General features: G+C 33.5%; 1 protein-coding gene across 6 annotated transcripts in view; it reads left to right on the top strand.

Annotated features, from left to right (window-relative positions):
* The window catches only part of GALC (galactosylceramidase), a 61,625-nt gene that overhangs the window by 20,123 nt on the left and 26,975 nt on the right, over nucleotides 1-14,527 (top strand). For 5 of the 6 annotated variants that reach the window (XR_003435598.1, XM_027120234.1, XM_027120236.1 and 2 more), the window contains 3 exons: nucleotides 1,429-1,568; nucleotides 3,454-3,492; nucleotides 7,465-7,595. Coding sequence is in view for 5 of the 6 variants with exons in the window: in XM_027120234.1 (XP_026976035.1) it covers nucleotides 1,429-1,568; nucleotides 3,454-3,492; nucleotides 7,465-7,595 (310 nt within the window). In the remaining variant the exon portion in view is untranslated. The remainder of the gene's footprint in view (nucleotides 1-1,428; nucleotides 1,569-3,453; nucleotides 3,493-7,464; nucleotides 7,596-14,527) is intronic. The other variant, XM_027120235.1, reaches the window with a different exon arrangement.

Raw genomic sequence — 14,527 nt, 5'->3', positions numbered from 1 at the left:
CTGTTCTAGGCACTGGGGATGCCTAGAACAATCCAGCCCCCAATTCCTGTCCTCGTGGAGCTTAGATTCTAGCGGCAGGATGGCTTCTTAAATGGGACTGTACTCCTCGCACTGTTCTCCTGTAGCAGTGCACAGACCTATAAAAGATTTCAAACATACACAGTGGTGACATACTTTTATCATTTGAAATGAATTTGATTTTTTTAAACAGGCTTATACATTCAGGCTAAATTACATGAGTTGAGATCCATTTTATAGGACTTAATTTCAAGTTATTTTAAAAATCATTTTCAACCATCCAATTAAAGGACAAGCCTAAGTTTTTCTAAGTTAAAAAAAAATGAGGAGGTCAGTGTGTTCTTTCTAAATGGACTTTTGTAAGAGATTCCAGAAATGTTTTGAGCAGTAAAAAGCATCATTGACTTCAGCACATACTTGCCCATTGTGCTGTTTTCAAGGTCAGTTCTAATTTAAATGCAGAAAATCTGGCATGCTGAACCATGTCCTAACAAAGACTTCACATGGTGGGCCTTCAGAATGTATTTGGCATTTCATTGTTTTAAAACATTCCATTATTTTAATGTCACATTTATTATTTGGATACACTTAGGCATTCTTCTAGAGTTTAGAAAAATAAGCATTTTGTCACTTTGATTTTAATTTTTTTCAGTGGTGAACTAGATTGGTAATATATATTAACAGTTAAGGAACTTAATGTTGACCTTATTTTAATATTAATATATTAGTAAGAGAATTAGGATTTAGAATCTTAATTAGTGCTTCTCCACTCTTCTCATTTTTTTTTTGATTAATAATAACTGGGGTATTGGAAGAATGTGGATTATTTGTTCTATATCGTGTAACGAAGGTATATTTCCCTATTGAGTCAATGGCATTTGTATTGACATAGGACAAACTAGTTTTGTTAAATTTGATTACCTGACTAATTAGTCTTTAAATAGCTCCAGGTTGTAAGAAGATGTACTAGTGAATAAGGAATTTGTATTGTACTTACCTCACAGAAATAGTTAAGCATAAGCCTTTCAAAACTCTTTGATTTGACCTTAGAGAACAAAAATTGAACATTGTATATCTTTTTAGCAGGAGGTGTGGAAGTTAAATTAAATTGTAGGTTACCTTTCTTTATATTGGTAAGTATCATTGAGAGAGGTGTTTGTTTTTGTTTATTTTTCTTGAAAGAGCATTTGGAATTATGGAACCTGACTCTCGGGGTCAATAAGGAATTACTGTGTTCATAAACTGGAAGGGATTTTGAGAATTTGTGCATGATGTGTAATCTTTCCTTTAGTCAGATCTTTATTGGCTCTTTGCTTAGCCTGTGTTTGTTCTTTTTTATTTATTTTGCTTTGTTTTTAATAGTGCCAGCACTCTTATACCTATTCCAACTTTGCCTCTTCCTCTCTGCAGGGCTGCCATGGTCGTTCCCTGGATGGCTGGGGAAAGGTTTCAACTGGCCTTATGTAAATCTTCAGCTGACTGCCTACTATGTCGTGAGTTGGATTGTGGGCGCCAAGCATTATCATGATCTGGACATTGATTATATCGGAGTATGTAATATATTTTTTAGAACATGATTAACCTTTGGACATTTATTTATAATTTTTAAAGTAATTTGTGGCACTTTGTTGACTACTTTGTGTCATGAGACTAATTTGTTCTATTGGTGTCTATTAACAAATTAACTACATGTCACCATTTATTCTTTCTCTCTGCCCATCCAAATTCTTCCCACTTTAGAAAACTGTACTTAGTATATGCCTCCCGGAACTATTTCTTTGTTTTTGTTTTTGGTACTACCCCAGGTCAAATTCTCCTGCTTCCAAGTTTTCCCTGGTTTCTCTAGTTCTTACAACAATATTGTGTTTACTATATAGTTTAATGAATGATTAATCTCATTTTGCTCCATGAGTCTTCCGTGGTCCTAAACCAGAGGGCGACCGACTTCTTCTTAAAGGGCCAGAGAGTAAATATTTTAGGCTTTGTGGATCAAAAGGCAATATTAAGGATATTATGTAGGTAATTATATAATCATTTAAAATGTAACCACTTAAAACTGTTAAAATCCATTTTTAGCTTTCAGGCTGTAAAAAGTACAAATGGTGGGCCAGATTTGGCAAGCTGGCAGAAATCTGCCTACCCTTTTCCCAAACCGTTATTTAACACCTTTTAATGATTTAAAAATGTAAAACATGATATCTTGTGTTTCTAGCTGGTCTGTTGGCAGGCTGGAGGGATACGTCACCCTGCACTGTACCCCATAGAGCCTCACACACACTCATAGTGGGTCTCTATACACTTTTGCTTGTTAATATGCTGTCTGTCAAAACTGATTTTAAAAGTTTTCATGCAATTAGCAAGCAGTTATTGAGCTTCTACTGTGTTGAGGCATTGTGACTATTATGTTTTAGGGATACCAAGATTAATAAGCTCTTGAGGAGTTCAGTGAGAGAGGCAGACACTGGAACTGATAAACTACAGTATCACAGGACATGATATAGGACATGAGGATGAGCCAAGGGCTCTAGGAAGCCAGAATCAAGAATATGCTTGTTTTTGTTATCCTTCCCAAGATTACAACAAAATTGTTTGAGAACTTTCTTAAATGTCAGGGTATGTTTAACCCATAGTGAAACTAAATGTAGGTTTGGGTCAAACAGCATTCTCTTATGGTAAAGTCACACTTAGAAAATGTTTCTGGTAAATAATGGGTTATTCACATCTCTTTTAGACTCTTGATAATCACAAGCTATGGTGAGGAAGCTTCTTTGATAAGAACACTTTCCAGTATCACTGGAGGCTGAAAAGAGTACCTGGAGGCTAGGCCCATCTCTCAGCTACAAACTGAAAGTCGTGGAAGTTCTCTTTTAACTCTAAAACCTCCTGCTACATGATTCTAAGCCTGAGAGATTTGTGCATGTTCCATTTATCTGTCTTCATTAAGAGTTTGCTTTTGTTATGTAGCACATCGTTGTGATTCTCTGTGTGCACTAAAAAAATTACTCCTTACATATTCCTTATAAATACTTGGCTTTGTATGTAGGGATCTTATAAGAATTATTACAACAATCCTGTGTCTGTTAGGTCTCCAGTGCCTGCTATAGTCCTCGGCATACATTGCCTTGTCAATCTTTGTTGAATGATTGAATGGATATTCCATTTTTAGAAATCTCTGGAATTAGGTGACTTTCTGAAAAATACCCACCAAATATTTTAAGGTTTTTAAAAATAATATTTTAATTAAAAATTATGTTGTCTTATAAATATCTATAAATTTAATAACAGGACATTCCCTTAAGTAAGAAAAATGGATTTTCAGATGATAAGAAAGATGATGAGAGATAATATTAATGGAGAAAGGTTAATATTAATGATAATATTTGCTTTCTGACACAAAAACTTTCAATTCTGACATTTTGACTTTCTGTTTTGCAGATTTGGAATGAGAGGGCATTTGACATCAATTATATCAAGGTCTGTACAACTTTAAAGTCTTTTTATTTTTAAGTTATTAGTGAAAAATTCCTTTATGGTTCCATGGAAATTAGTAGTAGGAACACCATATTTTTTTATAGCACAGTTATTTATTTTGCTAGTTATAACATAAAATTCAAGCAAAATGTTAATAATATTTATATTCCTGATTAAGGCATATGTAATTCCCTCTATGCCCCAAATTGCCTTTGTCTGTAGAGTTGTGTTGAGTTTTCCTACTTAAATATTCATTATTTGTGGAATTATGATAATCGCTATAAAAACAATTGTATCATTTTAGATTTTTAGGACTTCAAGAAATGTAGATTTTTCTTTCACCGTCATATATCAAAATTTATAGTATATAATCTCATTCTTGTTTTCTTTGGAATGCCTATTATATTGGAGTGTGTTACATGTTTCTATTTGTGATTAGCAAATAGGTAGCAACTAACATTTGCAAAGTGTGTTACTTTTTGAGCCACTTTTCCTAAATATTTATCTCTATTTAATTCTTACTACCTCCTTTATGAGGTAACTCCTATTATTTCTATTTTTCAGAAAAGGAAAATCTGAGAATAATAACCCCTTCTGTCATTGGAAAACAAATGGCAGTTTAACTTTTCAGGTGGAGATATTCTTTAGTTTACTTTATGGTTATATTTGTCTTGTTTTATGTGTCTTTTCTCCAAGAAATATAATTTTGTGGTTATATTTTCTTTCAGTTTTAAAATTTTTTTTCTTTAAATTGAGTGTCTCATGTTTTTAAGCAGGTAATATCCACTAAATTTCTTTCATTTATTTATTCATTCAGTCTGCCAGGAAGCATTTACTCAACACCTAGTTTGTCAGGCATTGTGTACATGCTTGGAATACAAGGATAAAAAGTACTGTTTCTGCCCCAAAAGAGTTAACATCTGGGGACTGTAGAGTCCCATATGAACAACTAAGATATCAGCTATAATTTCTTTGGCACAATAATGCACAGGGTTGTCAGAAGGTACAGAGAGGAGGTGACACCTCTGCATGAGTGGATTTGGGAAGTCTGTTGGAAGACTAGTTGGAATCTTCAAGGTGGGATGGATAGGAACTCCCCAAGTTGCTAAGGCAGGGCCATGCCTTTGAGAAGTGAAGACTGGAAGGTAAAGGGATTTGGGGGAAGAGCAAGTGGAGAAAGATGGATTAGACAAGTGGGGGCACTGAGCCATCAGTAGGCCATTATGTTCACTGCAGTAACAGCACAATTTAATCACTAGTTGTGGGGAGGAGAAGGTATAGATTTAGAGGACTGAATGAAGCCAGAGCCAGGTAACTCAAAGTTAACTCCATGCTGTAGGCATTACCAGTGAAGTGGTGAGAGTGTGGTGGTGTGGAGGTGGGACAGTGGAACTAGTGTAAGATTGAAGCACAAGAGTTGTTCATGGAAAGTTATGACTGCTGTGAGTGCAGGTAGGTCTGATGAGAGCAGCAGGGGGACAGAGCAGAAGCCAAGTTAGTGGCTGTGTCCTGTGTAACCCTATAGTCAGGTGGACCATGTTGCTGCAGTCATGGACTTTCATCTTCCCAAATTTGACATTTCATAGTTTTTTTTTTTCTCCTTGGGATTATACATGTCTTTTTAATTGTGTTCATTTCATTTGATGGAAGAATTAGAATTTAGTTTCCTTTTTCTTTTAAACTAATGGTCTGCAACTAAGGTGGTTATTTTATTTATTTATTTTTTTACTATTAAGAGTCTGTTGCTGATTCCATTGCATTCTAATTCAGCTTACCTGATTTGAAAGACTGTAATTCTTGTTCTAAGACTCATCATCAGTGTTTCAAACAGTTCAGACTTCATTTCCTTTTCACTGAAACTTTAGTTTACCTGCAGTAACATGTCTCAGGAAATAACTTTTAGTTTGCATTTGCCATTTTTGTAGCAAGATTTTATTGGAATCTGCGTCCTGTTTGTTAAAATGCCTATTGAAAGGGTTCAATAATGGCAGATGAATGTAGGTGTTCAGGTTCAATAAGCTTAATGAATATATATTCCGTATAGTATAATAAGATGGCCCCTGGAAATAATGAGGATTTGTTTTTAAGAGTAGAACTAAATACAGTACAAACAAGCAATGTATGTAAAGGTGGCAAGGCTATTATTTCTTTTATTTTTGCTATTTACATTGTATTTATGGTTTACTCTGGTTTTCAGTGATGTTTTAAAATTGTGTCTGAAAATCCCATCTAGGATCTGAGGGTGGTGGACGGAAATGGATGTGTGAGTCTCTGAACTCTCATTCAGTCCAATCAGAACAGCTTCCTTTTCATTTCTCTTATAGGTAGGGTTTCTATCTAGGCTTTTTAGGGGGCAGAAAGGGATGGGTTCCACAGCAAAAACATTTGGAATACATTAGATAAAACTTTGCTCAAAGAATGCTGCTATTCATACTGATTTTGGCAATCTATTATAAAACATAGCTTATAGGCTTGTATATTTTGGAGTATTATTTGAATATATACTTACTTAAAAGTAAGCAATCTTAGAGGTGATGGTCTAGGAATAGCACTAGAAAAACTAGATATAATATTGCGATAAATGCAAATGTGACTAAGTTGTTCTCCTTCCTCTCTGTAAGAATAAGAAAGAATTTCAGGGTGATGAAACTCAAGATTGGTCTCCTAATAGAGAGCTTGGGAGTCTCAATCCTACTGAATCTTGAGAGTTGGTCTTTATTTACTATTAAGGATCTGTTCAGATTTCTTCCAGAGTGGAATTGATTCATTATTTGCCTCCTAAAAGAGCACATTAATTGGAAATTTCTTTAGTTCAGAAAAGTTAGAAAGTGAAAAGAGAGCTTGTGAAAATCTTTGTTCTTTCTTATCTTAATTAATTCAACCAATGTTTATTGAGCACCTGCTACTATGAACCTGACAGTTCAGAGTGCTTGGGGGTATAGCAGTGGGTTTATGCATACCCATTCATCAAGAACTACTTCTGTTTTGAAACTAACATGGTATTGTGAAGCAATTATACTCCAATAAAGATCTATTTAAAAACAAAACAAAACTAGTTCTGTTTTGAAATCTGAACCTCCTTCTCCTAGGTGAAATAATGTCTTTTCTCTTGTCTTGTTTTATATTTTGGCAATCTATACATTTCAGTATACACTACTCTCTGATTTTCTAGGACATTCTGTTAGTTTTAGTGTCCTGGTGAGTGTGTTTGCCACCTAATGGTGACGACCCCATCTTGTGCTTTTTTTAGAGTCCTCATGGGGCCCAGATACAGAACTAAATACCAGAGTAGGCACTCTGTGCTTTGTTCATTTATTTCCTGTTACAGTTAGCTTGTTACTTTTAATCTGGTGGGTAGATAGTCCTACAGGCAGATTTTATTGCCTGTCCTGTGTATACCTATTAAAGACTTGAGGGTAACAGCAGAATATTTCTTATTTCTACTTCTAGTATGGTACAAAATACTAAGAACTGTAATCTTTTCAGTAATGGCAGAATATTTAAAGACATTGGAAAATACTCAAAATAAACTAAGTTAAAGCATTTTATTTACCAAATGGTGTATTTAATTTGATCCCAATTTATTGTGTCTGCGTAAGAGAATTCATGAAAGAATGCATACCAGGGTAATAGTGGTTTTTTTGTGGGTAGTACTGCTCTGATTTTTTAAAAAATATTTCCACCCTTGCACCCAAATTTTCTATGGCTAAACATAATTTTAAATTCAGAGGGAAAATCCCTCTAAAACATTTTTACCTCTTCGTTTTTTTTTTTTCTCCTTACGTTCCCATGAAGTGGATTATCTTAGTGATAATGCTTTTTTCCCCCCACACGGGGCACATTTCTATTGAGAAATAATATTGACACTATCATCCAGGATGCTGAGTTTGAAGACATTTTAGCTTTCTTCATTGTAATTCAGCCGCTGAAAACTCATTTTTAACCTTTCCTATGTTCTGCTTCTCTCTCTGAAAGGTGTTAAGAAGAATGCTGAACTATCAAGGTCTCCAGCAAGTGAAAATCATAGCGAGTGATAATCTCTGGGAGCCCATTTCTGCTTCTATGCTGCTTGACTCTGAGCTCTTGAGGGTGATTGATGTCATAGGGTAAGGAATGTTTTACTTTGAAAACTAAGTTTCTGACTGCTTGCTGTGGATATTGACTGTGCCTTTGTTTTTGCCTCCTTCTCCCCATTTGATTATATTTTCAGAAGGTAGCTTTCTTGTATTTATTTAACCAAAGCATGTATAAATGATATTTCATTCCTTTTTTCTTTGAAATGTGTATACTTTGGGAATCTTTCTATGACAATGGAATAATGTACTGGTAACTTAAAATATTGTTTTAATGTTTGGAGTAATAAAACATGACTTTGTTTAGATTAAGGGGCAGAGTAGTGTTTACATTTTAGAAATTATAAAGGCAGTGCTGTGAAATTAGTTCCTAACCCTCAGACTTCCTGTGCTTGGGGGTTCATGAACACTTAGGTAAATGGTATGATATGATCACTGACCGTGACTTTTGTCACATATCCTTAGCAGTATGGCTTTGACCCTGCTCCTTAGTCCAGTTCTGCCTTTCAGCCTTTGGGGCCTTGACCTCACTGGGTTCCAGCAGTATTATTTTTTTTTAAGTGTATTTGAATTTTGTCTATCATGATAATGTATATAAACATTTGAAAAATAGAATACATATATATGTGGAGTTTGTTCTTTATTCAGTGTGAAGGCTCTGCTTGAACTATGTGTGCTTTTTTTTTTTAACGAAGAATTTTCAATGTGCACAAAAGTAGTCAGAATAATATGGTGGATATTCATGTTCCCAACATTCAGCCTCCATAACTATGAACCCATGAACAATTCTCCATTCACATGCCTATCCATTCCTCTTTTCTTCCTCCTCACATTATTTTGAAGCAAATCCCAGACATTATGTTATTTCTTCCATAAAAATTTTACCATTTATCTCTCGAGATAAAAACTCTTTCATTTCACCATAAATAATACCATTATCACAAGAAACTATGTGATGGTTTCTTGATATTATCAAATATCTGTTATTGTTATTTTATAGTTTTATTTGATTGAATCTGGATCCAGTTTAGATTCATACATTATGATTAGTTGATATCTAAGTCTCTTCTAATTTTTTGGTTCTTGCTCCATCTCTTTTTTTTTCCTTTCATTTGTTGAAGAAACTGGATTGTTTGTCCTGTAAAGCTTCTCACAGTCTGGATTTTACTGATTTCATCTTTGTAGTTAAGTTTAAAATGCTCATCTATGCTGTTTCTTGTTAGAAATTGATAGAGGCGTGATTAGATTAGATTTAGGCTTATTTATTTATTTATTTTTTGGCAAGAAAAGTAAAATGTATTTTAATATTTTATACATTGAAATTAGAATGTAATTTTTGCCTTTATTGTTAAAACTTGCATAAATAGCTCAAATCTTGAAGGAAAAATTTGTGTTGATCTTGAATATATTTGGCTAGGAAAAAATAATTGAAAGTGTGGATTTCACTGTATCTTCAGGAAGAAGTTGGATGTTTAATTCATTTTATCTTTATTGATGTTGGTATCTTATGCAATGAATTCTTCTTTGAGCACTGCTTTAGGTCTATCTCATAGAGTCTGTTTTTTTATCATTATTTTCTAATTTACTGCATTGTGGTCATTTAATGCTGAATGTATTATTTAATTTTTTTCATAAAATTTCCCAAGGTCGTCTTTTTATCTTATTATATTAGGGTATATTTTCTATCAGGATATGAGAACTGAGTGTATATTATCCACCTTACTGATTGCATTGTTTCGCTATTCTGTATTCTAATTATTCTGTTCGCTTAAACTATCCAAGGTTACTAAGAGTGTTAGTTTCCTCTTATTAGTGAGTTTCTATTTTTCCTTTCAATCTCATGAAATTACTGCTGTTTGAAAGTTGTTGCTGTGTTATTTGGTACATAGGTATTAGTAATGTTTTATCTTTATTATGGTTTGTAACTTATTATTAGAAAAAGTCATTCTTTGTCTCATATTATGCTTCTTGGTTGAATTTCGCTTTGCATGTAACTAAGAGAGAACTCTGCCTTTTTTTTTTTTTATTTGTATTTGCCTGATAGAATCTTTGCCCATACTTTTATTCTTTACCTTTCAAGGTAATTTTGTTTTAGGTGTGATGCTGCATATAGCATAGGTTTAGATTTTGTTCTGAAAGTCTTCATATTTTAGTGAGTTTAACTCATTTATATTTATTGACATAGCTGAAGGTTTTGTTTTCTTTTCTACTGTGTTTGTCATTTAATGATTTGTACCATATATATATTTTTATATATATATATATATATATATATATATATAATACACCCCCACACACATTCTTTTGCTATGTGATTTGTTTTCTTTGCTCTTTTTAAATGAAGTGTCTTTTTCGTTATTTAACAAGTTTTGATTCTATTGATTACATTTATGCTGATACCTTTATACCAGTAGTTCTCAACTGGGGATAATTTTGCCTCCTCCAGAACATTTGGCAATAACTGAAAATATTTTTGACTGTCACTGGCGTAGGTGCTACTGGCATCTGATGGGTGGGGGCCAGGGTTGCTTCTCAGCATCCTCCAATGCACAGGATAACTCCCCCACAACAAAGAATTATCCAGCCAAAATATCAGTAGTGCTGAAGTTGAGATCTGCTCTATATTAATAATCTTGGTTCTCTCTCTATTTAGATATTGTCTATTCGTTTACTGTAATTAATATTAAAATTATTTTATAACCACTTCTTCCTCCCCCTCTCTCCTACAATGGAATTTTAATTACCAGAGTTTCTTAATCTTTGTGCTCTTACATGAGCATAAGCTTGTATGATTTTGATTTGTCAGCAGCAAGTTGTAATCTTTTACTCCCAGCTAACTGGCAAACTTAGTTTACATTTCACTTTCTTTCCTCTTATTTTGTGTCAACTATATTAGTTATACATTATTAGAAAATGTAATGTTTATATACTATTTAATTACCCTTTCTTTTAGTCAAGCTCTACTGTTAAGCATATCAGTGCTCACCTGTAAGTCTTTTACTGAAGTATCTCCTTTAGTCTCTTGAGTGTCAGAAGCTTAATATCTGCTATATTTCTCAGAAAGTGCTAATGGAAACAATATTTCTTGAACTTTTACATGTTTATTACTATATATCTGTGGCCTTTAGACTCAAAGGACAGTTTGGCTGGGTATAAAATCCTTGACTCATATTTTCTTAACTCTTGAGTATCATAAAATTTGCTCCATTGGTTACTTACATAAAATGTTGCTGTTGAGAATTCTGATGCCAGACTTATTTTTTCTTATAAATGACTTGGCATAATTCTGGTATGTCCAAAGAATATTTCTCCTTAACTTTAGAGTCTAGTACTTTTATACTGTTTACCATTTCCCAGTAAGTATTGTGCACCCTTTGAATATCTATATTTCAGTATTTTCTTTTTTCAGTAAGTTTTACTTAAATCTTAATTTAAATAATCATCCTGCTCCATTACTTTGGTTTTCTTTGTAGAAAGCCCAGTTACACATATTGGATCTCCTTTGCATATTGTCTTTATTCTATATTTCTCTCAAATTTTTTTAATCTCTTTATTTATTAGACAGTGTCTAATCTGTGTTCCTTCTACTTTAGTCTTCATTTCTAAAATGCTTTTTCTTTTTAAAATAATTATTCTGTAATTCTCTCACTTTAGTTTTATATACCTCTGTTGTCTAATAATTTCATTTCCTTACAAATTATTAAGTATAACATACAAACACACACACATACATACATATAGAAGATCATAAGAGTATAGCTTAATGAATTATCGTAAAGTGAACATACCTATACAACTACCACCTAGGTCAGGAAATAGAAAATTATCAGTATCTGTGAAGCTCTCCTCTTGGAAATCTTTCTAAGCAGTAGCCTCTCATTTTGCACCAAAGGCAACTACTAATCTGACCTCTATCATCATAGACTAATTTTTCCTGTTTAAAAACTATTTAAACGGCATCTTAGAGTATCTGTTGTTTTGGTCAACACTATATTTATAAGATTAAGTCATGCTGATTTTAATTACTGTTTTGAATTCAATTGTAGGAATATAACACAATTTATCCATCTAGTCTTTGTTAAAGGTCATTTGGATTGTTTCCAATTTTTGGCTCTTGCCGTACAATGGAATTTTGTTCAGGAGATGTTTATTCTGTGGCTCCCATCTCCATAGAAAGAGTATGCCTCCCTGCCCCATTCATGTTGTGCTTGACCTGCGCTATGTTTGCAGATTTTTGTTTTGCAGTTACAGTACTTTCTGGGGTCTGCTTCCTCTGGGCCCCATTCTCCCTACTGTGTAAATGTTGTCTCTCCCTCATCCTAAGTGTTCCTGTCTTATTCAATTTGGATGCTAATTTAAGCAGCTTATTCTTATGGTGAGACTCTACCATTGCAGAAAGGATTGTTTGCTACCTATTTCTGAAATAGTTAAGGGTTTAAGCTTGTATTGCCCAATATGGTAACCACTAGCCACTTGTGTTTATGGAGCACTTGAAATATGGCTAGTCTGAATTTAGGTATGTTATAAGTGTAAAGTATGCACTGGAATTTAGAGATGTAATATAAAAAAGTAAGTTATTAATAATTTTTATATTGATTTTATGTTGAATGATAATATTTTGGATATATTGGGTTAAACAGTATATAATTAAAATTTCTCTTCTGCTTTTTAAAAAATGTAGCTACTGGAAGATGTAAAGTTATCTGTATACTTCACATTGTATTTCTATTGGACAAATCTGGTTTAAACTGTCACAGTATTGTGTTTGATCTCTTAGTGAATTTACTGTTTTTGGCACTTGGCCCCAATTTCAAGCCTGTAAAGACATTTTCACTTTAGCCAGTTGTTCTCAATTCTTCCATTCAGGATAGAGTCTGCTGCTGGGGGGTGGTGAGTACCTGTTAGTCCCCTTTCACTTCCACTGTTTCCATATTCTGTCTGTTGATCCTGGCCAGTCCTGATGCTGCAAGGCTCCTGGGGATTTCCTGTCACCTAGATTTGATGCGGGTATTGTCTGTGGGTTTTTACTTTCTGTCATCAGGTTGGTCTGTTTGGTTTCAGGAGGAGTACTGGGGGAGTTTCAGAAAGTGGGCTACCATGGTCCACCTCATTCATAAGTTCTATTTTTCTTTTAATACACATATATTTTTCTGTTAGGATAAACCTTGGTTTACTTTCATTGATTTTAATCTTGTCATTTAAAGTTTGAAAAATCATGCCATGAAATGATAGAGATGTTTTTGCCTAATTATATGCATTTAAAAATTATATTCTTAAAGAACTTATACATTTTGTTGAACTATGGATCTGGACATTGGGAGAGACCTGGATTTTAGTATCAGTTCTGCCCCTCTTTTCTCAGATCATTTGATAAATCAATCAGGTTTAAAATGTAACAGTTTCATTGTTTTTTGAATGAGGGATATGATACCTATTTCTGTAACTTTAAAAGAGATACTTTTTTAGATTTTAAAAATAGTGCATGCTCATTATAGAAAATTTGGAAAATGTAGAAAGCCATAAAGATAGAGTTAGAACTTACTCAAAATCTAAATATCTAGAGATCATTAATAACATAATGGCATATTATTTTCCAGGCTATTTTTTTTATATAAGTACTTTTGTACCAGAGACACACCAAATATACATTTGGCTGAGTGATAACTAGATGAGTCTTAAAAATAGTATTTGGTTGAGGTGTCAAAATCAAATATCATGACCACAGAATGAAGTTCTGGGATATAGAATAAATCTAAAATGTAAAAGTTTATTAAAATTATATAATTTCAAAGAATAGTAGTCAGATTATCCAAGTTGGGAATTGTAGTACCAGAACAATAATTTCTTAACCCTGTTAGGTGCTGGCTTGCTCTTGGGGTCTCTGTTGTATATGTTTACAATACTGAATAGATGCCTGTTTTCAACTGAGTTCAGTGACTCAACAAAACCTTGGTGGAATCTCATTTTTTCCCTAATTCTTTATATTCTTTATTATTTATCCATTTCTTCCTTATAAAATCCTGGAATGCCAAATTAATGTTGTGCCTTAATTTGTCTTTACTAGTATAATTAATTCCCAAGTAGGATATTTTTTTCTTAAAAGATTCATGATCTAAATGGAATTAAATAAGTAAAAACTAAAGGTTTTCACAATCATTCTTTTAATGTTATGAATACTACTACACCAAACCACAAAGATTAGAATTATGATATAATCCAATCTCTGTTATTCTGCTTGTATTATTGTTAATTTATTTGTAAATAGTTGTTGGCCTAGAAAGTATACATTCTTGTCCCTAAAGTTATTTTGTTCATGTGCTCTCTAATTCTTATACTAACTGTTGGTCTGTTTTCTATTTTCCATTTGAAATTTCTTAATTGTTTTTATATTCAATAATCAGTCACTTCCACAATCATCATTATGGCAGTATTTTACTCGTAGAACAATAAATATACATTTATATTTAGGCTGACTCCTCTCAAATGCTAGAACAAGAGAGGGGTTCATTAGTCTGGGGCAGGATTTCTCAACCTCTGCACTACTGATATTTTTCACTGGACAATCCTTTGTTGTTGGGACCTGTCATGGGTGTTACAGGATGTTTAGCAGTATCTCTGGCCTCTACTCAGTAGATGCCAGTAGCAAATCCTGCCCTGCCCTGCCTTCTCCACCAGGCAAAAAGCATTCAAGTTGAGAACCACACTGCTCTGGGATAATAACTTCTAGTTTTCCCAAGATTTATTCTTGTTATTCAAAGAAGACTTCTCTGTGCATTTTTGTTTGTTTTAGTGTTTTTGTTTTTGCCTGGGAATAAACAATAAATGCCTCTCTGTCTACAAGGAGTGGGAGCAGGGGAGGAGATACTACATTACATAATAGACCCATTAGTCTTATTTTTCGTTTCTTTCTTACTCCTTCCTTCCTACTGTCCAAGCTCTCTGTTTCCCCTGGGAAGTCTGAATCC

This window comes from Aethalodelphis obliquidens, unplaced genomic scaffold (assembly GCF_003676395.1).
Source record: "Aethalodelphis obliquidens isolate GAN/ISIS:26980383/991018 unplaced genomic scaffold, ASM367639v1 scaffold21, whole genome shotgun sequence".
Taxonomy (NCBI): Eukaryota; Metazoa; Chordata; class Mammalia; order Artiodactyla; family Delphinidae; genus Aethalodelphis; species Aethalodelphis obliquidens.
Note: the sequence above shows the minus strand (reverse complement) of the source record. Positions and strands in the feature narration are given on the sequence as shown.